General features: G+C 35.3%; 1 protein-coding gene across 4 annotated transcripts in view; it reads left to right on the top strand.

Moving 5' to 3' along the window:
- Positions 1-21,441, top strand: part of TTC39B (tetratricopeptide repeat domain 39B) — a 78,078-nt gene that overhangs the window by 45,100 nt on the left and 11,537 nt on the right. For all 4 annotated transcript variants that reach the window (XM_064502571.1, XM_026097818.2, XM_026097821.2 and 1 more), the window contains 14 exons: positions 2,683-2,787; positions 5,574-5,705; positions 7,500-7,576; positions 8,610-8,677; positions 10,715-10,779; positions 10,933-11,038; positions 12,388-12,453; positions 13,987-14,095; positions 15,142-15,209; positions 15,301-15,360; positions 15,673-15,834; positions 16,888-16,979; positions 17,287-17,407; positions 19,488-19,599. In XM_064502571.1, coding sequence (XP_064358641.1) covers positions 2,683-2,787; positions 5,574-5,705; positions 7,500-7,576; positions 8,610-8,677; positions 10,715-10,779; positions 10,933-11,038; positions 12,388-12,453; positions 13,987-14,095; positions 15,142-15,209; positions 15,301-15,360; positions 15,673-15,834; positions 16,888-16,979; positions 17,287-17,407; positions 19,488-19,599 — 1,343 coding nt within the window. The remainder of the gene's footprint in view (positions 1-2,682; positions 2,788-5,573; positions 5,706-7,499; positions 7,577-8,609; positions 8,678-10,714; positions 10,780-10,932; positions 11,039-12,387; positions 12,454-13,986; positions 14,096-15,141; positions 15,210-15,300; positions 15,361-15,672; positions 15,835-16,887; positions 16,980-17,286; positions 17,408-19,487; positions 19,600-21,441) is intronic.

Below are 21,441 nucleotides of genomic sequence, written 5' to 3'. Positions count from 1 at the left end.
TCTTAATCTCCAAAAAAAACCAAGGCTATGGATGGGCTTTTTAAAATTAACGTGTAGAATACATACAGACTCGGTAATGATGAGTATAATTGATGAAAAGGGTTTGATTTTCCCAATGCCCCTTGAGGCAAAAGGGGAAGGAGTGTACTTGTCTATGCGGGAAGTTTAATAAAACAAAACAAGATACAGAACCAGAGAAAAGATGATCATTAGAGGGTATTAAAGTTTGATATTTTTTTTTTTCATCTGATACAAGCAGCAGAGTAAGAGTTATAGAATGCATTTGTGAAGTCAGGATTGTTTTGATTCTTACCAAAACTTGTATGGTTTAATTGTATCACACCTTGTTTCTTTAAGCAAATGTGTTGGAAAGTTTTGAAGTGTTATCAACAAGATACTGTGAATATCACAATTAAAGAGTTATCTAATAAATGCTGCAAACTATCAGTTGAAAGGAAGTTTCTAGATGTGTGAAATAATAGAGGACAAAGAATGTTTTCAAAATGGTAATTATCACTATATTATGTAGCCCTAACAACCTACTTGTCATGTATCTGAAATGTATTATGAGGAAATTGGAGACTTTGCCTTCCCCTAGTTTTGTATTGGGCTTTAAGTTCTTGAAATAATTTTATTTGTTTAAAGGCAAAATGGGGATCTGAACATACTTTAAAGGTAGAAAGGCCTTTGAGAGGTCGTGGTGTCATGTGGTCATAGGCAAAAGGCTAAGGTGACCAGTTCAGTGAACCACTCCTGTCTTTTCTTGTTTTGATTTTACTGAAATATTTTGGTAATATTAGAGAAGGATTTATAGAAGAGACAAGTAAGATGAGCTGTAAAACTATTAAAATATTTGAATAAGGTATATTTTTCCTGTATATATGAACACTATGTGAAATTGCAGTAGCATGTCATTATTTGCATATTTGAAGAGCTGACCACTTCTTTCCTTATTATTTCATTTCCTTAGGGCTTGCTGCAATAGTGTAGGCAGCTGACCACCTTTAAGTAGCAATGCCAAAAAAAAAAAAAAAAAAAAAAAAGAAAAAAAGAAAAAACAGCCTGTAAATAATTTCCTAACATAGGAATTAATTCTTTTTCCCCAAACATGTCCTGTGACTCAAGGCACAAGAATTTTTTTTCTTCAGACTGTGTGTGTGTGCGTGCACACATATCTATGTTTATATATATAAAAGACATATTTATATGTATGTTATATATAATCTATAAAAGCACATATGTGTGTGCTTGTGTGTGTATATATATATATATATACACACACAAGCGCACACACACATGTATGAAAAACCAAAATATCACAAAGACTAATGGATGAAGAAAGGAATGATCTGATGGGCAATTCACAACTTTACAGCAGAGTACAGAATTTGCCTCTCCTCTTGAGAAGCTCAAAGACAAATATCTATTAGTTTCAACATCAGCTGAGTTAGAGATTTTTATCGCTTTTATTTTACACAATAGACTGGATTTTTCAGGTACTGCCATTATGGAATAAGAAAACATAAAGCTGGAAGTGTTGTCTAGCCTAACCCCCAGTTTCTGTCTCAGAAGGCATACAGAAAGCAGAGATGATGTTTTTGAAGCTTTTGTAGGGCAGAGGGGTGGGAAAGTTGACTATTGTGTATAAAAAGCTACCCAATCATATACCTTTGTTTTGCTCTTCATCTATGAGTTTTACCTTCAGATTTAGAACAGTTGCACTCCTCTGTAGTTTCTATTATCTCTTAAATTCCTCCTTCATTTCTGGTCAGCACTTAAATACTCTTTTATTGACATGATCTCTTGCTTACTGTTGTTTAATCTTACTTGGATAAAGCCCAAAGTAGAGCCTAAATCTGTTTTTAACCTGTAGAGAAATTGTTTCTTCCAGTTCTGGCTGTGATGGTTGAAGGCTATGTAGCTTCTAGCTATTCGCTGCAACCATGAATGTTCAGTTTGTTACTAGTTCTGCCTGTGAAGCAATTTATGAGCACTCTGTGATCTATCTCAGACAAAACTCTTTGAGGAAACAGTATTATTGTATGACTCCTATGTGAGCAAATGCAAGTGATTTTGTTTGAAGTGGACTGGGAAGAACGATGCAATAACTAATTTTGGCACAGCTGCAGGGTTGGTAGCCTCTGACAGCACCATTTTTGGGCATAGGTGTTTGCAGAGTTTCTCTGCTGCTTTACTTGAACAAAAAATATTATTTTGTCATCTCTATACAGATTTAGATTTGAATACAAGGTCTGTTACTGCATTTGTGTGAACACTGGGAACTGAGAGCTTGGAGACAATGATGAATATTTTCTGCGTTTGTGTTACATAAGCACCAGTAAAATGACTCCATTGCATATTGACTGTTAATTCTAGGATGGTTTGACAAATGTTCTAGTAAACAGAGGAAGACAAAGTCGTAAACATTATTGTAATAAGTTGGCATATCCATATAACATGGACAAATAGTGTTAAAAATCTGATTCTTTTCTGCAAAAGTAGACTTTAAAAAACAGTGGAAAAGATTGCTCTGAAAGAGCTTCAGTATTACATAAGAAAAAAAGATTATAGATATCTGGAGGTAGCAATGGTTATGCAGAAGTTTTTACTGATTTTTGCATGTTTGCAGTTTGGCTAAAGTTTAAAAAAAATCAACCAACTTTTATTTATTTATTTATTTAGGGCATCCAAGATGGATCTCAAGTGTGCTCTGGAAGAATGTTCAATGGCACTGAATTTATTTCTAAACAATAAATTCTCTGAAGCCCTGGAATTACTTCGTCCATGGTGAGGTCATGTTGTCTGTTGGAGTTACTGTAAATAGATATTGTGAAGTATCTGGTAGTTGAAGATTAATTTAAGGTCTCTGAAGATTGTAGCTTTCATTTATTCTCTTCCTGAAGCATATCTCTGCATTACTGGGTTTAAACAGTGCACATGTTTTTCATTAAGACTACCGCAAAAACTGTTGATGAAGCACTTAATAATTACTTTGCTCCAGTTGTAATCATATCATTCAAGATGTCATTCCTAGTTCAGAGAGGAAAAGCAAGGGGAACAAGACCTTATTCAATGTATCTTTGATCACAAAATTCATACAACAGAACTGTTTTTGACCAGGCAAGCTAAAGTAAAAGAAAATTAGAGTACATTTTTTTTAATGCTTTCTATATTAAATTTGAGTGACAGTAACTGACTAATTCTACCTGCTCCTCTGTTGCCTTTGCTCAGAGAAGCATGAAAGTATAATAAAGTCTTAGTAAATATATGTAATTCTGCAGAGTGTGCTTCTGCTAATGTGCATTCATACTATCGCAATAATTAAGTAGAACAAAACTGGTAGACCTGGAAATAAACAATAGCAGTGACTTCTCTGCCTGCTCTGTCAGGTATTCTGGCTTCCAAAAGTTTCAAAGCAGTCATGGTTATCATTTCACTGCAGCAAAATATACAGGGTCCCTCAGGAGTAGTGCTGAAACCTATTCCACTGTAAGCTAATTCTGTCCCAGTGGAGCTGGTAGTGACCATTGTAAATCATCTGTAGGGCCTTTTCCCCTACACCCCATTCAGTGCAGATGTAGGTAACAATGAATGCTCAAAGATTATTTGGAGAAACATAGCTGAGCGTTCTCTGTGTTGAGAGGCAATCTGGGTGACTGTTCTTTTAGACTGGGATCTGAAGCCCATTCATAGTTGCTTTCCTGTCTGCCCCATCAAAAATGACGCGCGTTATGTCGAAGGGTATTTCAGTGATGGAGTTCTGTAGCTTCTGTTTGTAGACCTGCATAAAGTTCTTGTTCTACAGGTTGGTGATAATAAGATGGGGTAAGAATGATTGGTAGGTATTGTTAAGTAGGTAGTATGGATAAGTGCAAGAACACTTCTTAAATGGAATCTTGGAGAAGTAGTATAGCTATCAATGGTTGCTTTTTGTGGCATATACTGTAATAGGTGTAGAGAAAGCATGGAGGGGATGCCACCCTTTCAGACAAGCTACATCCACATCCACACTCTCTTCCCTGAGCATCATGCAGTGTCCGCAAATGCAAACAAAATCATTTGAGCAGTGCTTTAGGAAGGTACAGCTGCACTGGTGTATACTAAGACTTTATTTTTGGCTTGTATTACAAAATACAAAGTTCTGCATACGAGGAGGCTGCATGTATATGCATATATATAAAAACATACAAACTTGGGTGGTATTTCATTTGTGTTATAAGACAAAAAGAGCTCCTGTTTTATATCACAGCAGTTTTCGCACAGTGAAGTATTTTAGTTGATGTATGCTATGAAGAAAAACAGTATTCTGGAATTCCATGATATTGATATTTTCAGTCTATGGCACATAATGGACTTGGCGCCTACAGCACATTCAGCTAATTTTCAGAGAAGGATTTGTCTTAGCAAGGAAACATAAAGCCCTATTAAAAAAGAAAAAGCTCAATCTTTTTTGAAAAAATTGAAAAAATTGCTTTTGAATGTAAGTTAAACCTAAATCCTTAAGGAGTCTAAAAATTTTAGGAAGAAGTTTATATGTTTAAGAATTAAACACTTAGCCCAAGAGTCTGCTTCCCTTGTGGTTAGTTTTCTCTCTTGAAAACTACTTTTTTTTTTTTAATTTCGAGACTGATTGAAAATGATGTCAAGAAACCGGAGAGGATCTGTCAGAAAGCTACCAAGATGACTAGAAAACTGAAGCACATGACCCAAAGATTGAGAGAGCTGGGCTTGTTTTGGTTTGGCAAAGAGGAGGCTAAGGAATTCATATAACAACAGTCTGGAGCTATTGAAGGGAAGTTGCAAAGGCAGAGCCAAACTCTTCTATGTTGTGGCAGATGGTGAAACAAAAGGCAATCTCCACAAGTTGTGGTTTAGGAGGGTCAGACTGGTCATTAGGAAAAAGTATATAGGTGAGTAGCACAGCACCAGAAGGAGTGTGCAATTGTCGTTTTTGAAAGTTTTGGGAACTTGGTTAGGAGAAAAAAAAAAAAAAAATCTGGCCTGACCTAAATTTGACAATAGTGCTACTTCAACTGGTAGGTTTAACTAGATGGCCTCCAACAACATTTTCATGATTCTGTGATCACGCTGTGAAAGCTAGGCTGGCAGAATGTAGCCTTTAATTCATGACTGACTGAGCACAGGCATGTTGGCTTTTCTGTGACACCAATTTGTATGGATTTTTTTTGTATCTTTGAATTGACTGGTAACATTATAAGTGTATCCCTAACTCTCTTTCAAAGTGAAAGCAGTAGAAGGAATGTTTATGTCAGAACTTAATTAACTAAATTAAACAGATATACCAATGCAATATAAATGGGAATATAATTAGGGGCACCTGCTTGTGTAACCCAGTTTGGATATTTTCTGGCCTCCACTGCAACAGCAGCCTGTGCAGGTGGACATGTAGCACCCAGTGGAAGGTGATACTTCCTAGGTTATGCTCAAGTTATGGTTTTCTTGCTTTATTCTTCTGTCTTTTCACAAACAAAAGCAGGTATCTCTGACAGTACTTAATTATCTCCTAATTTTAATTTTGGCTAAAAAGCACAAGACTTATGTGTTTGTCCTAGGTCTAAAGATAGCATGTACCATGCCCTTGGGTACAGCACTATTTTGGTTATGCAAGCTGCTATGACCTTCGAACAGCAGGATATACAAATGGGAATTTCTACAATGAAGGAAGCTTTACAAACCTGCCAAAGGTAAGCCTGAGCAATTTACATTTATAAGGTTCACATTCCATTATGTAAGGTTCATTATTCCATTTGTAAGATATCCCAGCTGTGTGTACAGTTTCAAAGCAGGCTATTTTCAAAATGATAGTGACTTAAATTTGGAACGGTGAAGTACATCAAGTTATGCAATTGTTATTGGTAAGAGCATGTTTATTAGTATTGCAGAAACAAATCAGGTTTGCATATTTATATCCTCTAAGGATAGTTAAATAGCTAGTTGGCCACGTAGGCCATAAGCTGACACTTACTGCATGATGAAACTGCTTGAGCAATTTCAACATGCGACTTCTTGTTTTCCATGCTGATGAACAGTTTAAAAGCCCTATATTGTAAACTTTCTCTCTTATCACAAAAATATATATTTATTTTTAAGTTGTTTTCAGGTATGGACCAAATAGTGTAATAGGTTTGTACTGAGGTTACTCTTAAAACTGAATCAAACTCTTTGTTGTTGTAAATGTAAATGTTTACAGCTAAATGGCTACCATTCCCATCAAGAATGGGAGGAAAAAAAAAAAAACCTTCCTGAGCATTTGTTTTGTTGTATTTGCTGAACTTCAACAGAAACTATCATTCTGAAAGACATAAAGAGAAAAGTGCTATTGTAAGGGAACAGACAGCTGTAGATAAAAGTAGTTACGAAAACACTTGAAATGTGTTTTTATTCTTGCTTTTGCACTTTAACATGTTGGGTAAATCTATTTAGCATTTACTTTCCAAGAAGTGCTCAGTTTTGCATATGCAGAGAAGTGCCTGTTTTTTCAGGTGTGCCAATGTCAGAACTACGTTGCCTTAATTGGTCTCTACGTTGGGTATGTTTTGTTAACCTGTAGTCTTATTATCTCATGGTCAGGATCCTGTCCTTTTCAGTATACAGAACAGTAAAATAAATGATAAACAAATGCTTGATATATTTAATTCATGACTTCCTGACTTCTAAATTGCATTTACTTTCTGACAGTAGAATTGCTTCTTTGGCTTCTGCATAAAGCTGAATTCTTTGTAAATAGCAATGAATTCAATTTTGGAGTACCTTACTGAAATAAAATAACGATTTGAAAGATGGATAATTGAGATCTATTGAAAGAAGAATGTGTGACTACTTTAGGGAATTTGAAATTCTGCATATGGTATAAAATGCCATAAATGCTGAAATATTTATGGTTTTCGTGTATGTTGAAACAAGCTCCTCTTTACTTTCATGGTAATTCTTAGTGCGACTTGATGAAAAGAAATGCAGAGTTCATAAATGAAATTCTTAAAACCTTGAAGTCCAGTTAAAGTGAGCTGTCCAACATCAGAGGTCTCTGTGGCAGTTCTGTAAATGACATTAAGTTTCCTTCACTGTGACTCTTTTATCAAAAGTGTTGTTTTAAAAGCTGGAGGTCCTCTACAAAACACATTTTAGTACACTATGTCGATTCATTCCTCAACAGTGTTACTGCATGCATGCTTAAGACAGGAACTTGGTGGATGGAAAGGGGGATGGTGTGTTACTGTGTACATAGACTAAATTAAATGCATGTTTGGAAGTTGAATTAAGATAGCACAGGTTTCTGAGCCTAGATTTTATACCTGTGGTGATGATTAGATTACTCAAAGAAATGTAGCTATTGGTAAATCATCACTTATCTGAGCATGTTTATAAATTGTGGTTGCAAATGGTGAAGAATTAAAATATGTTCAATTAAGTTCAAGTTTCTGTTTAAAATTTGGCTTATCCTGTTTGGGTTTCTTTTCTTCCATATATGACTGATGTAGGTTCAGGAAAAGAAGCACAGTAGTCGAATCCTTGTCCAATCTAGTTTCTAAACAGCCAGTGGATCAGTTAAGCGAAGGTAAGTGGATTATAATACCATTCCAAAAAACCCACAAAAAAACCCCCAGAAAACAAAAATCCTCAAAAACACCAACCCAACATCTACTAGTATATTCAACTGTGCAATTTTACCTGTTGTCTTTCAATAAAATAAATTCTGTGTGTTACTTCTTTTCTCTAAATATTGTGAATTCTTCTGAAATCAATGTTAGTGCAGACAAATCACCTTTTTGTTGCTTTTAGTGAAAAATTTCTCAAAACGAGAGTTTAGACTAATGTGTCAGGCTCTGGGCATTTGTAAATTACGAAGGGAATGCCTTTGATAGGACTGAAGAGAGAGGTCTGTCTTTTCTTTCTTTCTTTTTTTTCTGATTCAGGCAGAACTAAGTATGCATTTTTTTCTAGCCTGACACAAAGAAACCTCTTTAATACAAGACGCATTAAAGTCACTGAGTCTGTATAGTACAGAAATGAATGTGGCTGATCTTACAGCAAGTGTGCAGTGTAAATTTGCAAGTCACATGTGTAAAGTCAGATGTACCAAGTGCTGCATGAGAACAAAGTTTGCCCAGGGCCTCCAGTTTGTTAAGCATGACCCTAGGAACTGGCATTTACATGTCTTACTGGACTTAGCAAAAACCTTAGCCATATTTAGAGTGTTACTGTTCATCTGTAAAAGCTTTTGAAGACAAGGAAGGAGTGTCTGAAGAACTGGCAGCTGTACATTGACACTTAATGTTGATGGAGAGTACAAGAGAATATCTGCCAGAAAGACAAGTAGTTTTTCAAAGCTGTTGCCCTAGACTGAAGTTTGCTTGGGCAAGATCAAGGTTTTTGTCTGAGGAAAGATGAAATAGGATACTATTTTTATCTAATTTCTCAATTACTTCCTTTGGGATTTGTATGTTATGGCTTTATTCAGCAGTAATCAAAATGGCAACAGCAGAATCCTACTTTTTCTTGGCAGCATTTTATTTATTTCACCTACTTAAGGAAGAGATTATTGACCAATAGACTTGACTGACAGTAAATAACTTTTTTTTCTTCTATAGAGGAAATGCATGCTGAAATCTGTTATGCTGAATGCTTACTACAGAAAGCAGCTCTCACCTTTGTACAGGTAAAATAAATTTTCCTTTGCATCTTTATGCAACAGTTTAAAGGAAAGATGGATGTTAATAGTTCTACAAGACTGTCATTCAGACAGTAGATTTGATATTTAGAAAACAAGCTTCTTCTGTAGTGATTAATGTTATTTCCTGACAGTGATTGAAAGTATGATACATCTTATGCTCCTCAGAAAAATTCACACTTTTTTTTTTTTTTTTTTTTTTTTGCTTTTTTGAATAACTAAAGACCTTACTGATACCTAGGGACCAAAAATCTGAGAGGTATTGCACCGTCACATATGGACAGTCTGTGTAAGTTACTTGCATAACACCTGAAACTGTCCAGCACTTGTTTAAAAAGATGTTAAAGTACTGAAAAATGTCTTATCTGAGGTTACAGATCTGTATGATGATGATGTATGGATGAAAGGGATAGAATATTTTCCAACTAACAAAAACTGCAACTGATGCCCATTTCTCTTTAATTTAATGGCACTGTCCATGAACTCTTGAAATGATGTCAGCAACAGTATAGTAACCAATGATTGTAAACTGAGCATGCCTTAGATTTTTCTGAAATAATTCAGTTCCCAGAAAGGTCTGCTGTTTGATATTGTTTTATGCTTCTTGTTTAGTGTGCGATTCAGTGACACTAGAGCTACAGTGTTTTCAAATTCCATCTGAAGAGAGAAATTGTTAGTCTCCTCATACTTTTGTTTATATATGTGAGTGCTTTATGAACGTTTGAAGGATTTACTTTAGAAAATCCCTTAGAGATAACTATTATGAGGAAGAAGTGAGGTAAAGAGATACTAAGGTCAGAAGTACCCGAAAGGTTAATTTGGCAAAGCTTTATAATCCACTTAATATGATACTTGTAGCAGAAGTGTCAGGAAACATTAGTAATGGAATGCCAGTCCTTCCTATAACTGACTTTACCTTCTTTCTTAATCAAACAGAAGCAACCCCCACTTTTTATTTTTTTTGTGTGTGTTTCAAGCATTAAGAGCTTTTAGAGACATATCAGGTTAACTCAATTTTAGCACTATATGAAGTAAAATACCCTTGGGGAAGGGGATACTTTCCTTACAGCAGCACCTTGCTGTCTGTCATTTCGGAGATCCACTGCTGTTGATTCGGAGGTCCCTGCTCTGCTGATTGCTGTCATACCTCATTTTTTTCATCTTTGATTGACCTTGGTTCATCTGAGGATGATATTGATGGTAATGAAAATGTAACTGTTCAGAAGGTTGTGCTTGTACTAAAACATTTACGATGGTTGTTCAGTCTTACAGGCAAAACAGTTGAGGCCTTTCAGAATGGTCATCCTTTCATGGAAACCAGCTTTTCCTTTAGTAGATGATTCCAATGCTCTTGTTCTTGCTTTTTCATCTTCTACATTGTATCTACTGTCCCTGAATATTTAAGTGTTGTACATTTCTGAAATGCCAGCACACATTCTCCTTCTGTTAATTTTCATGTAAAAAATTCTGTCCCATCTGTTGAATAATGTATTAATCATCATGCTTTTCAGGAACGCATTTGTGATGGCTGGTGGATTTGGCTTATGTTTTCTAGAGGTTAATAATCGTATATACGATGGGAAGTATGTATGTGTTGGGTTGTGGAGTTGCTATTGATCAGCAATGGGAATCCATCTGCTTAGGGGATAGTTTGGGTTGCCTTCTGCCAGGTTCTGGGATCACTTGCATGTTTTGGAATTGGCATTTCAGAACTTTTCTTAAATGTTCTTACAGCACCATCTGGTGGTGAGCTTTTTTGTTTCGTTTATAAGCATTAGAAATTCTGCTGAAAGTAACTTTTTTACTTTTTCCACTTCCTTTTACATTTTAAAACTTGTCATGTGACAGAAAAATGCTTCCCTGACAACTTAATACGTGTGGTAGAATCATCTCTAAGGCTAAAATTAATAACTGAAAAATATCTTTAATTAAAATTTCCAATGATTGTTTAGTTGTAAAATGACTTAAAATGTAGCTGGAAGATTAAGTTCATTTTGCACAATTAAACTTTTTTTTTTCTTCCAGGATGAAAATATGATCAACTTTATCAAAGGTGGCCTCAAAATTAGAACAAGTTACCAAATATACAAGTAAGTCATTAGAAAGCACTTAGATTCAATGTTGGTATAAACAGGTGCAGTTATATTAATGTCTAGAAAAAAAAGTCATAACAAGCATAGTGATTATACTTCATATCATTTCTAAGTTGTATTTCCCCCCCCCTTTTCTTTCTGCATCTAAAGAGAATGTCATCAGGTGCTACAGATGACTCAGGGGAACAAAAGCAAAAATGAAACTTATCACCAGTTTGAAGGAGGAGTAAAACTTGGAATAGGAGCATTCAATTTGGTATGATTTTGTTTTTCACACTTCAGAAAGGCCTTTGGGGTAAATCAGAGTTTATACAGTTTTATATAAGATTCCTTCTTTGCAGATACCCTCTTTTAAAAATGAAATGGTTGCAGAACAGAACAGCAGGTTTTGTAGGCTTTGTCATATGAAAACAATAATGGCTTTTTGTATGCATGCACACTAGGATTTTTAAAATAACTTGTTTAAAAGTCTATTTAATTTTTAATTGACTAATTAAAATATTTCTTAAAAAGAAAAAAGCATTCATTGATTTGTGTGTAACACAAGTTCTTTTGCTTCAGTGGCTTGCTGTAGATAGGTACTGCGAATTAGTGCAGAAATGCAGTAGTAGTTTACTGAGTTTGTACAAAAGACAATTGGGTGCATCCACTAGCATTTTTCTTTACAATTTACTGTCATTGCCATTTCACCTCTACTGTGAAAACAGTAAGAGTTAAGTTCTGCTAGTATCTTAATTTTCTGTATCATTCAAGACAGGGACTGGCCAGTTCTGTGTATGGCCAGAAGAACTCAGATCTGTCTGCACCTGTCAGTCTTAAAACCCAACACTGGTAGATGTCTGTGTTCACAAGCTCTCTGACCTTTCCTATTCTTTGTGAAATCTCTTCAGCAGGAGGCTTAAAGGAAACAATCTGTTCTGGGCAAAATATAGCAAAGTGAATGGAGCTTTCAAAACCTGACCTTCAAACAGACCTCCTTGTAGCGTGCTTGTTGGAAAGATAGTTGTGATCTTTATAAACTGTTATCAGTTGTGTACAGTGTGGAGAATGCAGCTACAAGGGGAACAAAAAGTGCATGTGATAGAGGGCTGAAGGATGATGAACATAGCTAAAACCTTTGTACAGTATTCCTACTGGTCTTCTAATCCACTGCTGCCAAAGCAGGAACAAATGAAGTTGTTCTGAGATAGCATTGAGTCATCTGATTGGGAATAGTTAGGGGAAGATAACTGTAGATTGTAAGTACTTCCAAAATAAATAATACTTTCTTCTCATCCAAATAAACCACAATTTTCAGACAGTTCTGGTTAGCTGAAGACAAAAATATTTATCTGAAGAAGCACAGTCAGACTTCCTGTCTTGCTGTTTCTAAGGCTGGATGATCAACAGTCTGAATTTTCCTGAAGCTGTAAATTGATTGCATATTGTTAATCACGCATGTCTACTTTCAATTTTTTTTAAACTCTGTGTTTTAATCTTTCACTAAAGTGTAATGGCATTTTATATATTAACTAGAATTTTTGGTTGAAGTTTACAGCACTTTTAGAATTTTTTGAATGTGTGTATAGCTATATATATCTTATATATCTTTGAAATGTATTGCAGATGCTGTCACTTTTACCAGGAAGGATCCTCCGACTTCTTGAATTTATTGGATTTTCTGGCAATAGGGTATTGAATCCGATACTTGTTTTTCAAATTATTGCTTTCTGTGATAAAGTGTGGATAGGTTTAACATCATAGATTTCACACTAAAATATAATATTAAATATTTTTAGTATTGTTAAAAAGGCAACTAGCGGGCTAGATTGCGCAGGCATAGAAGTACACATGTTGATATCCTAATCTTTAACAACCATGACCCAACCATGGATGGTTTTCAAGGTGCAGTTTCCTCTCCTCTTCCTGGTTCTTAAGGAGGGGAGACGTATATACATTTTTTAGCCTATACCGCAATAAATTAATATGTTCCTTTATACCAGCAACTGAAGGGGCAGTCACACTTTTATGTTTCTTCCACTCTCCCAGTCCATTGCTTTGGGATAAAGAACTTTTGAATGTAGCATGTAGCTGGGGAATCCTAGTATATCTTGTCCTCATGGATGAGGAAAGTATTTGTAATCATAACCTAGCCTTTTATCTTTGTAAGTATTTTACATCCCTTCAAAACTCATTTTGCCACCTGTAAGAAAGAAAAATTAAAATACAGTATTAGATATAATTAAAATTCAGGTTATTCATGGGCCAAAGAGGAGTCACTCTACGATCTTGCTGCTGTTAACTTGTCTTTAAGTATACGTTGCTTATGTGCAATTAGATTTCAGTAGAGATCTGGTCATTTTACTTCTTCCCATGAAAGATGTAGCTGATGCTGAAGTTCTTTCATAAGAATTTTTGCCCTGATTAAAAAGACAATAAAAGTTGAAAGGAAAACTGAACTTCTTTGATGCAGTATCACCACATTTTTGTACCTTACCTAAGTTCTCCTGTAACTCAGCAAGTTGCCATACAATAGAACTCCTACTAGGCTAATATTTGTTCTGAAACAAAACTGTTTAAATCTGATAAGTTTCTGAAGAGTCACTGCTCTTGAGCAGGAGAGCTCTGAGCTCATCTCAACAATTCCAAGAACAGTCAAGCTGTCATGTAACTGGCATAAGCTGGAAGGGATGTGAAGAGTTTTCATACATATAAGCTGAATAGGTCTCTGAGTTTAATTCCTTTTTTCAGTACACACAAATCTTGTTGAGCTTCTAAAGCTGGTGTCTAGAAGTTAGTGCATTAGTAGAGCTAATGTTTTGATTAGAACATGAAAATAATGACTAACGTGATAGAAGAGAACTGAGGATAACCAGTGGTTTATGCATAAGTTTCTGTGAAGGAAGACTTTTGCCTAGCAGCAGCACTGAAACTGTTGAGAGAGGTTCCTACTGCACATAGATAATTCTAAGAGGTTCATAGCCAGAAGGTGGTGGGAGAGGGATGTAAACCCATGCATATGTAACTTTATTCAGTATTGACTTAACCTACTTCTGCTCAGTGGTGTTAGCTGTGCCAAAACTGTTTTGATGGAACTGAGATAAGTTATGCATTAGGGAATGTGTATATTTAAAAAGAAAAACTGGATGGCTGGGAGCTAGACTCTATTAAGAGTAACCCTGTATAATGATAGCTAATTCTGCATGCATTTGTGATGTTTCTTAGGAGTTGGGCCTCCATCAGCTACGGGAAGGTGCATCTGGCAGCAGTTTGAGGGCCATTTTGTGTACTTTCACCTTGTTGGTTTATCATACTTATGTCTCCTTAATCCTTGGTAAGACCCAGAGTGCAGCTGCTCAGTTATGCTATACATTATGACAGATCTTGTGAATTTGAACTGAATTTAGAAACTGTGGTTGTTAGCTTTGTAATAGATTGCTGTATGCTTAATTATGATCTAAAACTCATACTTATGACTGACAAAGCAATGTCTGCAGAAATACTCAGGTTGATATCATTATACTGACATTTTGTTCCATTTGAAGGGCTGTCTTAATCTGCAACAGCAAAATACCAAAAAAACCTTTTTAAGTTCAGACAAGTCCTTATCATAAATTAATGCCAGTTACAGCAAAAACTAACTCTAGCAAAATGTGTACTCCCAAATAATTTACTTCCTTACTTTCTTCCTCTCAAACATACGCAGAAATACAAATGTGCAGTCTTTTGCCTGTTCTGTAAGCAATCTTCTAAATTCAAGAGGAAAGAGGAGATGCCGAGAAGTGGAAGTTCCGTGAGCTGCACCTGTGAAATAGACTAGGAAAAGTTTGCTGGGGCATGCTAGCCAACTAACAGTCCAAAACCAGAGACAGATTTCCCATGTGGAACTTCAAACACATAGAGAATTAATTAGTGGGGCTAAAAGTCACCATTAGCTGTATGGGTCTCTGGCATATATGTTTAGGTTCTTTAGTTCGAGAGGATTTCAGTCCTTGTCCCCTCATCAGGAAGTTAAGAAAAACACAATTTCTTCTGGTATCACCTGTTTGTCTTTAGTGAACTCAAAATTAAGAAGGGGGGCAGCTGAAGAAAGATTTCATAACTTGCTAAGGAGATTAAAGGGATTTAAAAATATATAATTGGGAATTTAATTCAAACAATATCCATATATTCTGTTGTGCTTCTACTTGCAGACAGTTACTATCTTAAAAGCTATTAGTTCTTCCAAGACAAGAATTTGTGTTTCTAGAAACTTAGTATGATTAAATAATAATTTTACTTTTGTATAAATGTGGTCATCCATTAATCAATTTAACCGCTAATGTGATTTAGAAACTTTTTTTTTCTAGTTGACTGAGATTGCTTTTTTGTGGTTTCTAGGTACAGGGGAAGCCAACCTTCATGAAGCAGATAGTCTGCTCGAACCCTACCTCCGGAAGTTTCCAAATGTGTGTATTCTCAATTTATTTTATAGCATTAATGTATTTCCCTAAGCTTAAAGTAGTAACTGTGTATTTGTTTTTCTCCTCTTCTTTCAAGGGTTCCATTATATTATTTTATGCTGCTAGAATAGATATACTGAAAGGAAATTTTGAAAAGGTAATTCAGTTTATTCTTCTTACTGTATTGATCTTTTCAGTGTTCAACTTGGGGAGAAAATTTTATTTGCCTAATTCATCCAAGTAACTCATTTTAGTTGGACTGATAATTATCATCATCTCGGTGCAGGTTTCGTGCCATTACTCTCTGTAAGAGAGACTGAGGGGGAAGATTACATCATCTTACTAGTTAGCAGTTCTCCAGCACTGTACTTTGGGTGCTGGGAAGGAATTTGCTCTATATTTAGACATGGCTTTCATGTTGATCTGTAATTGTGTCATTTTTCATTATTCTTACTTAACTTAATCCTAGGCGCAGATCACATTCCAGGAATGCATAGCCGCCCAGCAAGAGTGGAAGCAGATTCACCATCTCTGTTACTGGGAGCTGATGTGGTGCTACACATTCCAGCAGAACTGGCTTCAGGCATATCGGTATGCAGACCTGCTCAGCAAAGAGAGCAGGTGGTCTAAGGTAAATGGGGAGGTGGACATGGTTATAATATACTTAGTAGCCCCTTCATAGTTAAATTTGCATACTAGTTTCCATAATGAGTGGAGATTTGGCTTTCCTCTAAAACCTGTAAGCATGTGCCAAAATGAAAGGTTTAACTGTGTTAAGGAAGTTGTACCAGAACCGCTAATACCTATGCTTCAGTCTTACTAAAAACTGAGATGCCCACCAAAGACCAATAAAAGAAATGGAGAGGAAAACTCTTCACTTATATCGGTAACAAAGTTCTAATATTCCTTAATAAAACTTGGCTAAAGAAACTCCAGTTGTTAGTTAATTATAAACAAGCAGTATCAGGACAGCAGTCAGCAGATGTTTTGCAACATGAAACAGGCTGCTGGAGACATGATCTCATGAGAAAAGCAGGATAACTTACCTTTTGCTTGTAAAAATGCATTTCAAAATATGAACTAAGCATAGTATGCAAATAATTTTTGGATACTTGTTTTTTGTATGTTCTTTCTAGATAACTGTCTTATACTTAATAGAGAGGAGATACATCCCATTCTTGTCAAAAGAGGAAGAGAATAGTATTATTCAGTGTGAAGTGCAAATGTCTTGAATAGAATTATGGATATGTCTTTGTTTCTCTGCAAAGCCCAGTTATGGCACTTTCTTGCATCAGTACTCAGATATTTTTGCCGTGTTTAGAGACATACTTGAAAAAGCAGAACAAATCAGATAATAATATTCATGGACTTTTGAGTAGTTATCTCTGCAACTTAGCCTCACCTCTTTGTCATAGCAGTTTGCATAATAAATTGCCCTGTTCTTTGCATGAAAAACCTGTATCATTCTAACTTAATTACAATATTAATAAATATGTTGAAAATAAAATTATAGTATAAATTATGTGACAAAGGAAGTGCATGGCTAAACTTCAGTAGATCCACCTGCCTGAGAATTGCTGGAAACAGTTCACTGCAACAGTGGATGAGAGCTTTGGATCGTTAATTTTTAAATGAACACAGCAAATTAGATATAGTAATATGTTGCTTTATCTTTTTGAAATAGGCAATATATGTATTCCAGAAAGCAGCAATTTTGTGTATGCTTCCAGAGGATGATATGAAAAGGACTGGTGAGGACATTGTATCTTTGTTCAGGTGAGCTTTTATACAGTAACTGGATGTGTACTTCTCCCATATAAATGTTTTTGACTTACATGTCTTTCTTGGGTCACTTTCTGCCTACTTGTAACTGGCAGCTTTTCAGTTTTCGCCTTTAAGTATTCTGATGCTAAAAAATTAAAATGCTGCTTCTATTAGCAAACGTTCATTCTGTTACTGCAGACTGAGTGGTTTAAAATAACTTATGATGTTATATTTCTGAGGACAGTAGTGTATCTTACTGAAATAAATAAGATTAAAGATAATGTAAAGCAACCTCTGTTTTCCTTTTCCCTCCCTGTAGACAAGTGGATGGTCTAAAACAGAGAATTGCAGGAAAATCTATCCCAACTGAGAAGTTCGCAGTAAGGAAAGCTCGACGCTATGCAAGTTCTCAGCCAGTGAAGCTGATATTGCCTGCCTTGGTATTTACACTTGCTTTCTTGTGGTACTTTTTGAATGAAAGAATAAGTATAGTTTATTAAATAGGAGAAGAATAATATTATTAGGTTGTACCTATCCACCTTCTTTAAAGAATTACTGGCATTTGTGGGAACAGGATGACCTTGGGTTTTTTTGACACATTCTGGAGGCTGGGGCATACTAGCCCACTAGCAGCCCAAAATGACAGGCAGGTTTTCTCATGGAAGTTGAAACGTGTAGAGAATGAATTGCTCTTGCCACCTGGGGCTGAAAGGCATCTTTAGTTTTGCACTGGTCTTCAGCATACATGTTTATGCTCTTTGAGAAGATTCCAGTCCTTGTCCCCCAGACTCATCAGGAAATTAAGGACAACTCATTTCTTTTGTTATCGTCATTTTTTCAGGTGAAATTTGAGCAGGGTGTGTGTGTGTGTTTTTGAGTGTGAGTAATATATGCAGTAATTAATGATGTATTACAGATGCTATTCCAATTTCACATGCTTCTAATTTCAGAAAGCACTAGCAGCGCAATACCTGTTTGTGTGCATTTTGTGTAGGTTTATGCTAGAATTTTTCTGTAAAAAAAAAATAAAGCAACAATAGAAGATGAAAAGCTTGTAATTTGAGAAGGGTTTTCTTATGTTAAAGCTCATTGATAGAGAGGCCCAAAGCAAATTCATCCAGCAATTTTAAAATTCAGTGGTTTTGTACTTAATTTTGCATATTCTCAAAGGAATTATTTATAAAGACCTAAGCAATAAAGTTGTCCAGGGCTTGTACAGCACTCTGCTATTCAGTTGTGAGAAAATATTTTTAGCCTTGCTGTCCAATTTAATATCTTCTTAACATAACAGTTTTTTCCACATAGTGTTTGGTGCTCATGCAATAAACTTAACTTACACAGGACCACAGGATTGAAATGAGTCCAGAATGATATAGTTAATAACACTTTATTTCAGAGTTTTAGACCCAGATTTTTTTCTCCCTCTGAATGACTACTTAGCTACAGCACAAATTCAGGCAGAAATATTTCAGCAGTGTATTGTATCTGCTTCAAAGTGGCATTACACTTAATATTTTGGATATGTAATTGCAATTCAAATAGCATAGATTAAATGATACTACTGTGTTTGCGACTGCTGGATAAAGATCTTAGATTCTTGTTGGTTAGAATTTAACTCTGTATGTTCACTTACTCTGTTTACTTAATGTGCTATAATATGATAATATTTAATGCTTCTAAAAACTGCTTATTGCTTATGATTATATTGAAGCATCTAGGATGGTTTTTTGCCATGATTTGCTGTGATTGTTTTTAATAAGATTTTATAGGAGTAGCTTGGAAGTGTATGTGGATGTGTATACTGGCACCACATTTTCATCCAAAAAAAATTCTATCTATTTCCACTGTTGCTCTATATAAAAGATAAAAAGCCTATAGGTTATAGCATGGATATGTACGTACACAGACGCGCGTGCGTGTGTGTGCGAGTGTATAATCTCATATGCAGTGAAAGGAAGGTAACTACTTTCAGCTACTTTTTTAGGTCTTATGGCAGAGGTCTCAAACAGAATCAAAAACATCCAGTTTTGTTGATGTGTTATATGGGTGCCAGTATATACATGGTAAAATCTGTTCAGTTTCTTTTTTTAAAGATCTGTGGAAATACGCAGTAGAATCTATTAAGAAGAGTATCCTGAAGGTGTCAAATATTAAAAGCTCAGAACCCCAAGTTAATTTTGCCTACACACTTGCGATGTTATTTTGCCTGCCCTATGCATAGATATTCTGATACAACTATATATGATTAAAAACACAATCTGTCAGTTACATGCAAGTTTATTAAGACAAATGTGAATGTCCTATATACATTGTGGAGGGTTATTTTAAATTGTACAAATGCTTTTATTCTTGAGCTTCTTATCTTTGTGTGTGTCGTTTTGAAACTTTTTAATATTTCTTAATACAAATTCTTGTAGGCAGTATTTTATGTACTCAATGTTCTGTAACAGCCTTCCAAGTGTTACTCCTTAGGTAAGTATTTGTGCAATTTCATGGGTTTGTCTTGTTTGTTTTTGTCAGGAAATGATGTATGTCTGGAATGGCTTTGCAATTGTGGGCAAAAGAGCAGACCTCACTGAAAATTTGTTGGTAACAATTGAAAAAGAAGAAACTGCTCTACAAAATGAAACTAGTAAGTGGTCAATTAAGATAGAATTAACTAGTTAGTCAGAAATGCTGATGGGACATTTTTGTTTTTCTCCACCTTGATGTTCTATGAGGTTAAATGCTGGCTCACCTCAGCCAATGTGCTATTCATTCTAAGTATGGAAACTTTGGAGCCACATGAAATTTCATGGTTCTTTTTAAATATGTCCTTGAATTCTTTGAAGCATAGATATTCAAGATAGTTTTTACAGGGTCCATCCATAAGTTAATAGAGCATAGGTTCTATGCAGAAAGAGAAGAATGAATAAAACAGATGTACTGCAGAAGAGGATAGCTTTGCTCACTGTTCCTTAAATCAAGTTTTCTCAGGTGGGTGCTGCTGTCTATCACTTGAACTTCTGAATAGGTTTCCCTTTTGAGTTCATCTTCTAAAATGAATAAATATTACCTTTTTACACAAAATTATTTTTGTAGTAATCCAAGAAAGAAACAGTCTCAACTGTACCCAGATTCTAATCACTTTTATCAACAATTTGTCAAAGAATTAGTTTCCCACATTACTGAAATATCTAGTTATCTACTGTGTCTGTAGTTGTATGTACGTAGTTTGGGAAATATGAAATGTAGTATTTATCCTGTATACATTGATAACAGCTATATTCATGATTGCGTATCAGAATCCCTTCAACTTTTGGGGTCTTTTTTTTTTATTTAGTAATAACAAATTGAAGTTTAGAATTGTGCCAAAATACAACTTTCCCTGAAGTATAGACCTCCAGTCAGGCCAAAGCTGTTGGAAACTGAAGTTCCAATTGTAGAAGCTATCATGCAGTACTATGAAAAGTCCTCTGAGCTCAATGCTGCCAAGAAAGAGCAGGGTGAGGTTTTCATATAAAGCAGGAAATGGAAGCAGTGGAGTATCCTCGATAATTAAAAAAAAAAACAAAAAAACAAAAAACAAAAAAACAAACAACCCCCCCCCCAAAAAAAAAAAACAACACAAAAGAGATAAGCACACAGCAAATGCAGGAATTAAATGATAATAGCAACAGTAAAAGTTGTAACACTTTTGATGATACTGTATTTCAAATAAATAGGAGAAAAGAGAGGCACCCTAGTAATTGTCTTAATCACAAAATCATATAGAACATACTGCCATTGTCTCATACCTAAATATTTAATTTTCAGACAAAACAAATCTGACAACTGGATCTGAAAAAATAAATGTTATCTTTTTTTCTTGGAAGCTAAGTTAACTCCTTGTCCTCAGACCGTTGTATTCATTTTGCAGTCAAATTGAGGCATCCTGTAGTCTTGATCACTTAATCATTCCCTCAGGAGGTGTTATGGAGATGGCATGATACTTTTCTAACCTTCTGTGTCCACATGTTCCTTAAGCTCATTATTGCCATGTTAATGTAGTCTGAACTACACGTGTTTTTGTCTCTGCATTATGTTGCCAGCTAAAACTCTTGATAACCCCCAATTTACTTGTCCCTGTGTACAGTAATGATCACAGTCTCTTCTACTATAATGCCATAATGATAAAAATTTAATCTGCTTCAAATAGTTAAATATTCTTCCTTAATGGAATAATATCTGGATATCTGAACATGGGAAGAACTTCAGGGAGTGTCTCAATGTAGGCAGACACAGCATTAGTTTCCTTTTGTAACGTCAGCTGTATTAAACAAAATAATACTAATGCAATAATGCCTCGGGGGTTTTATTAATTTATTTTTATTTTACACCTTCACATAACTTCCTAATTTGGTATTGTACTCCCAACCCTTGAAGGTAATATGGCAAATGTAGAACAGTAGGTAGTCTGCTTTAAAGCCGTTAGGTTAGGATTATCAATTTCACT

Source organism: Dromaius novaehollandiae, chromosome Z, assembly GCF_036370855.1.
Source record: "Dromaius novaehollandiae isolate bDroNov1 chromosome Z, bDroNov1.hap1, whole genome shotgun sequence".
Lineage (NCBI taxonomy): Eukaryota > Metazoa > Chordata > Aves > Casuariiformes > Dromaiidae > Dromaius > Dromaius novaehollandiae.
This window is presented reverse-complemented; position numbering and strand designations above follow the sequence as displayed.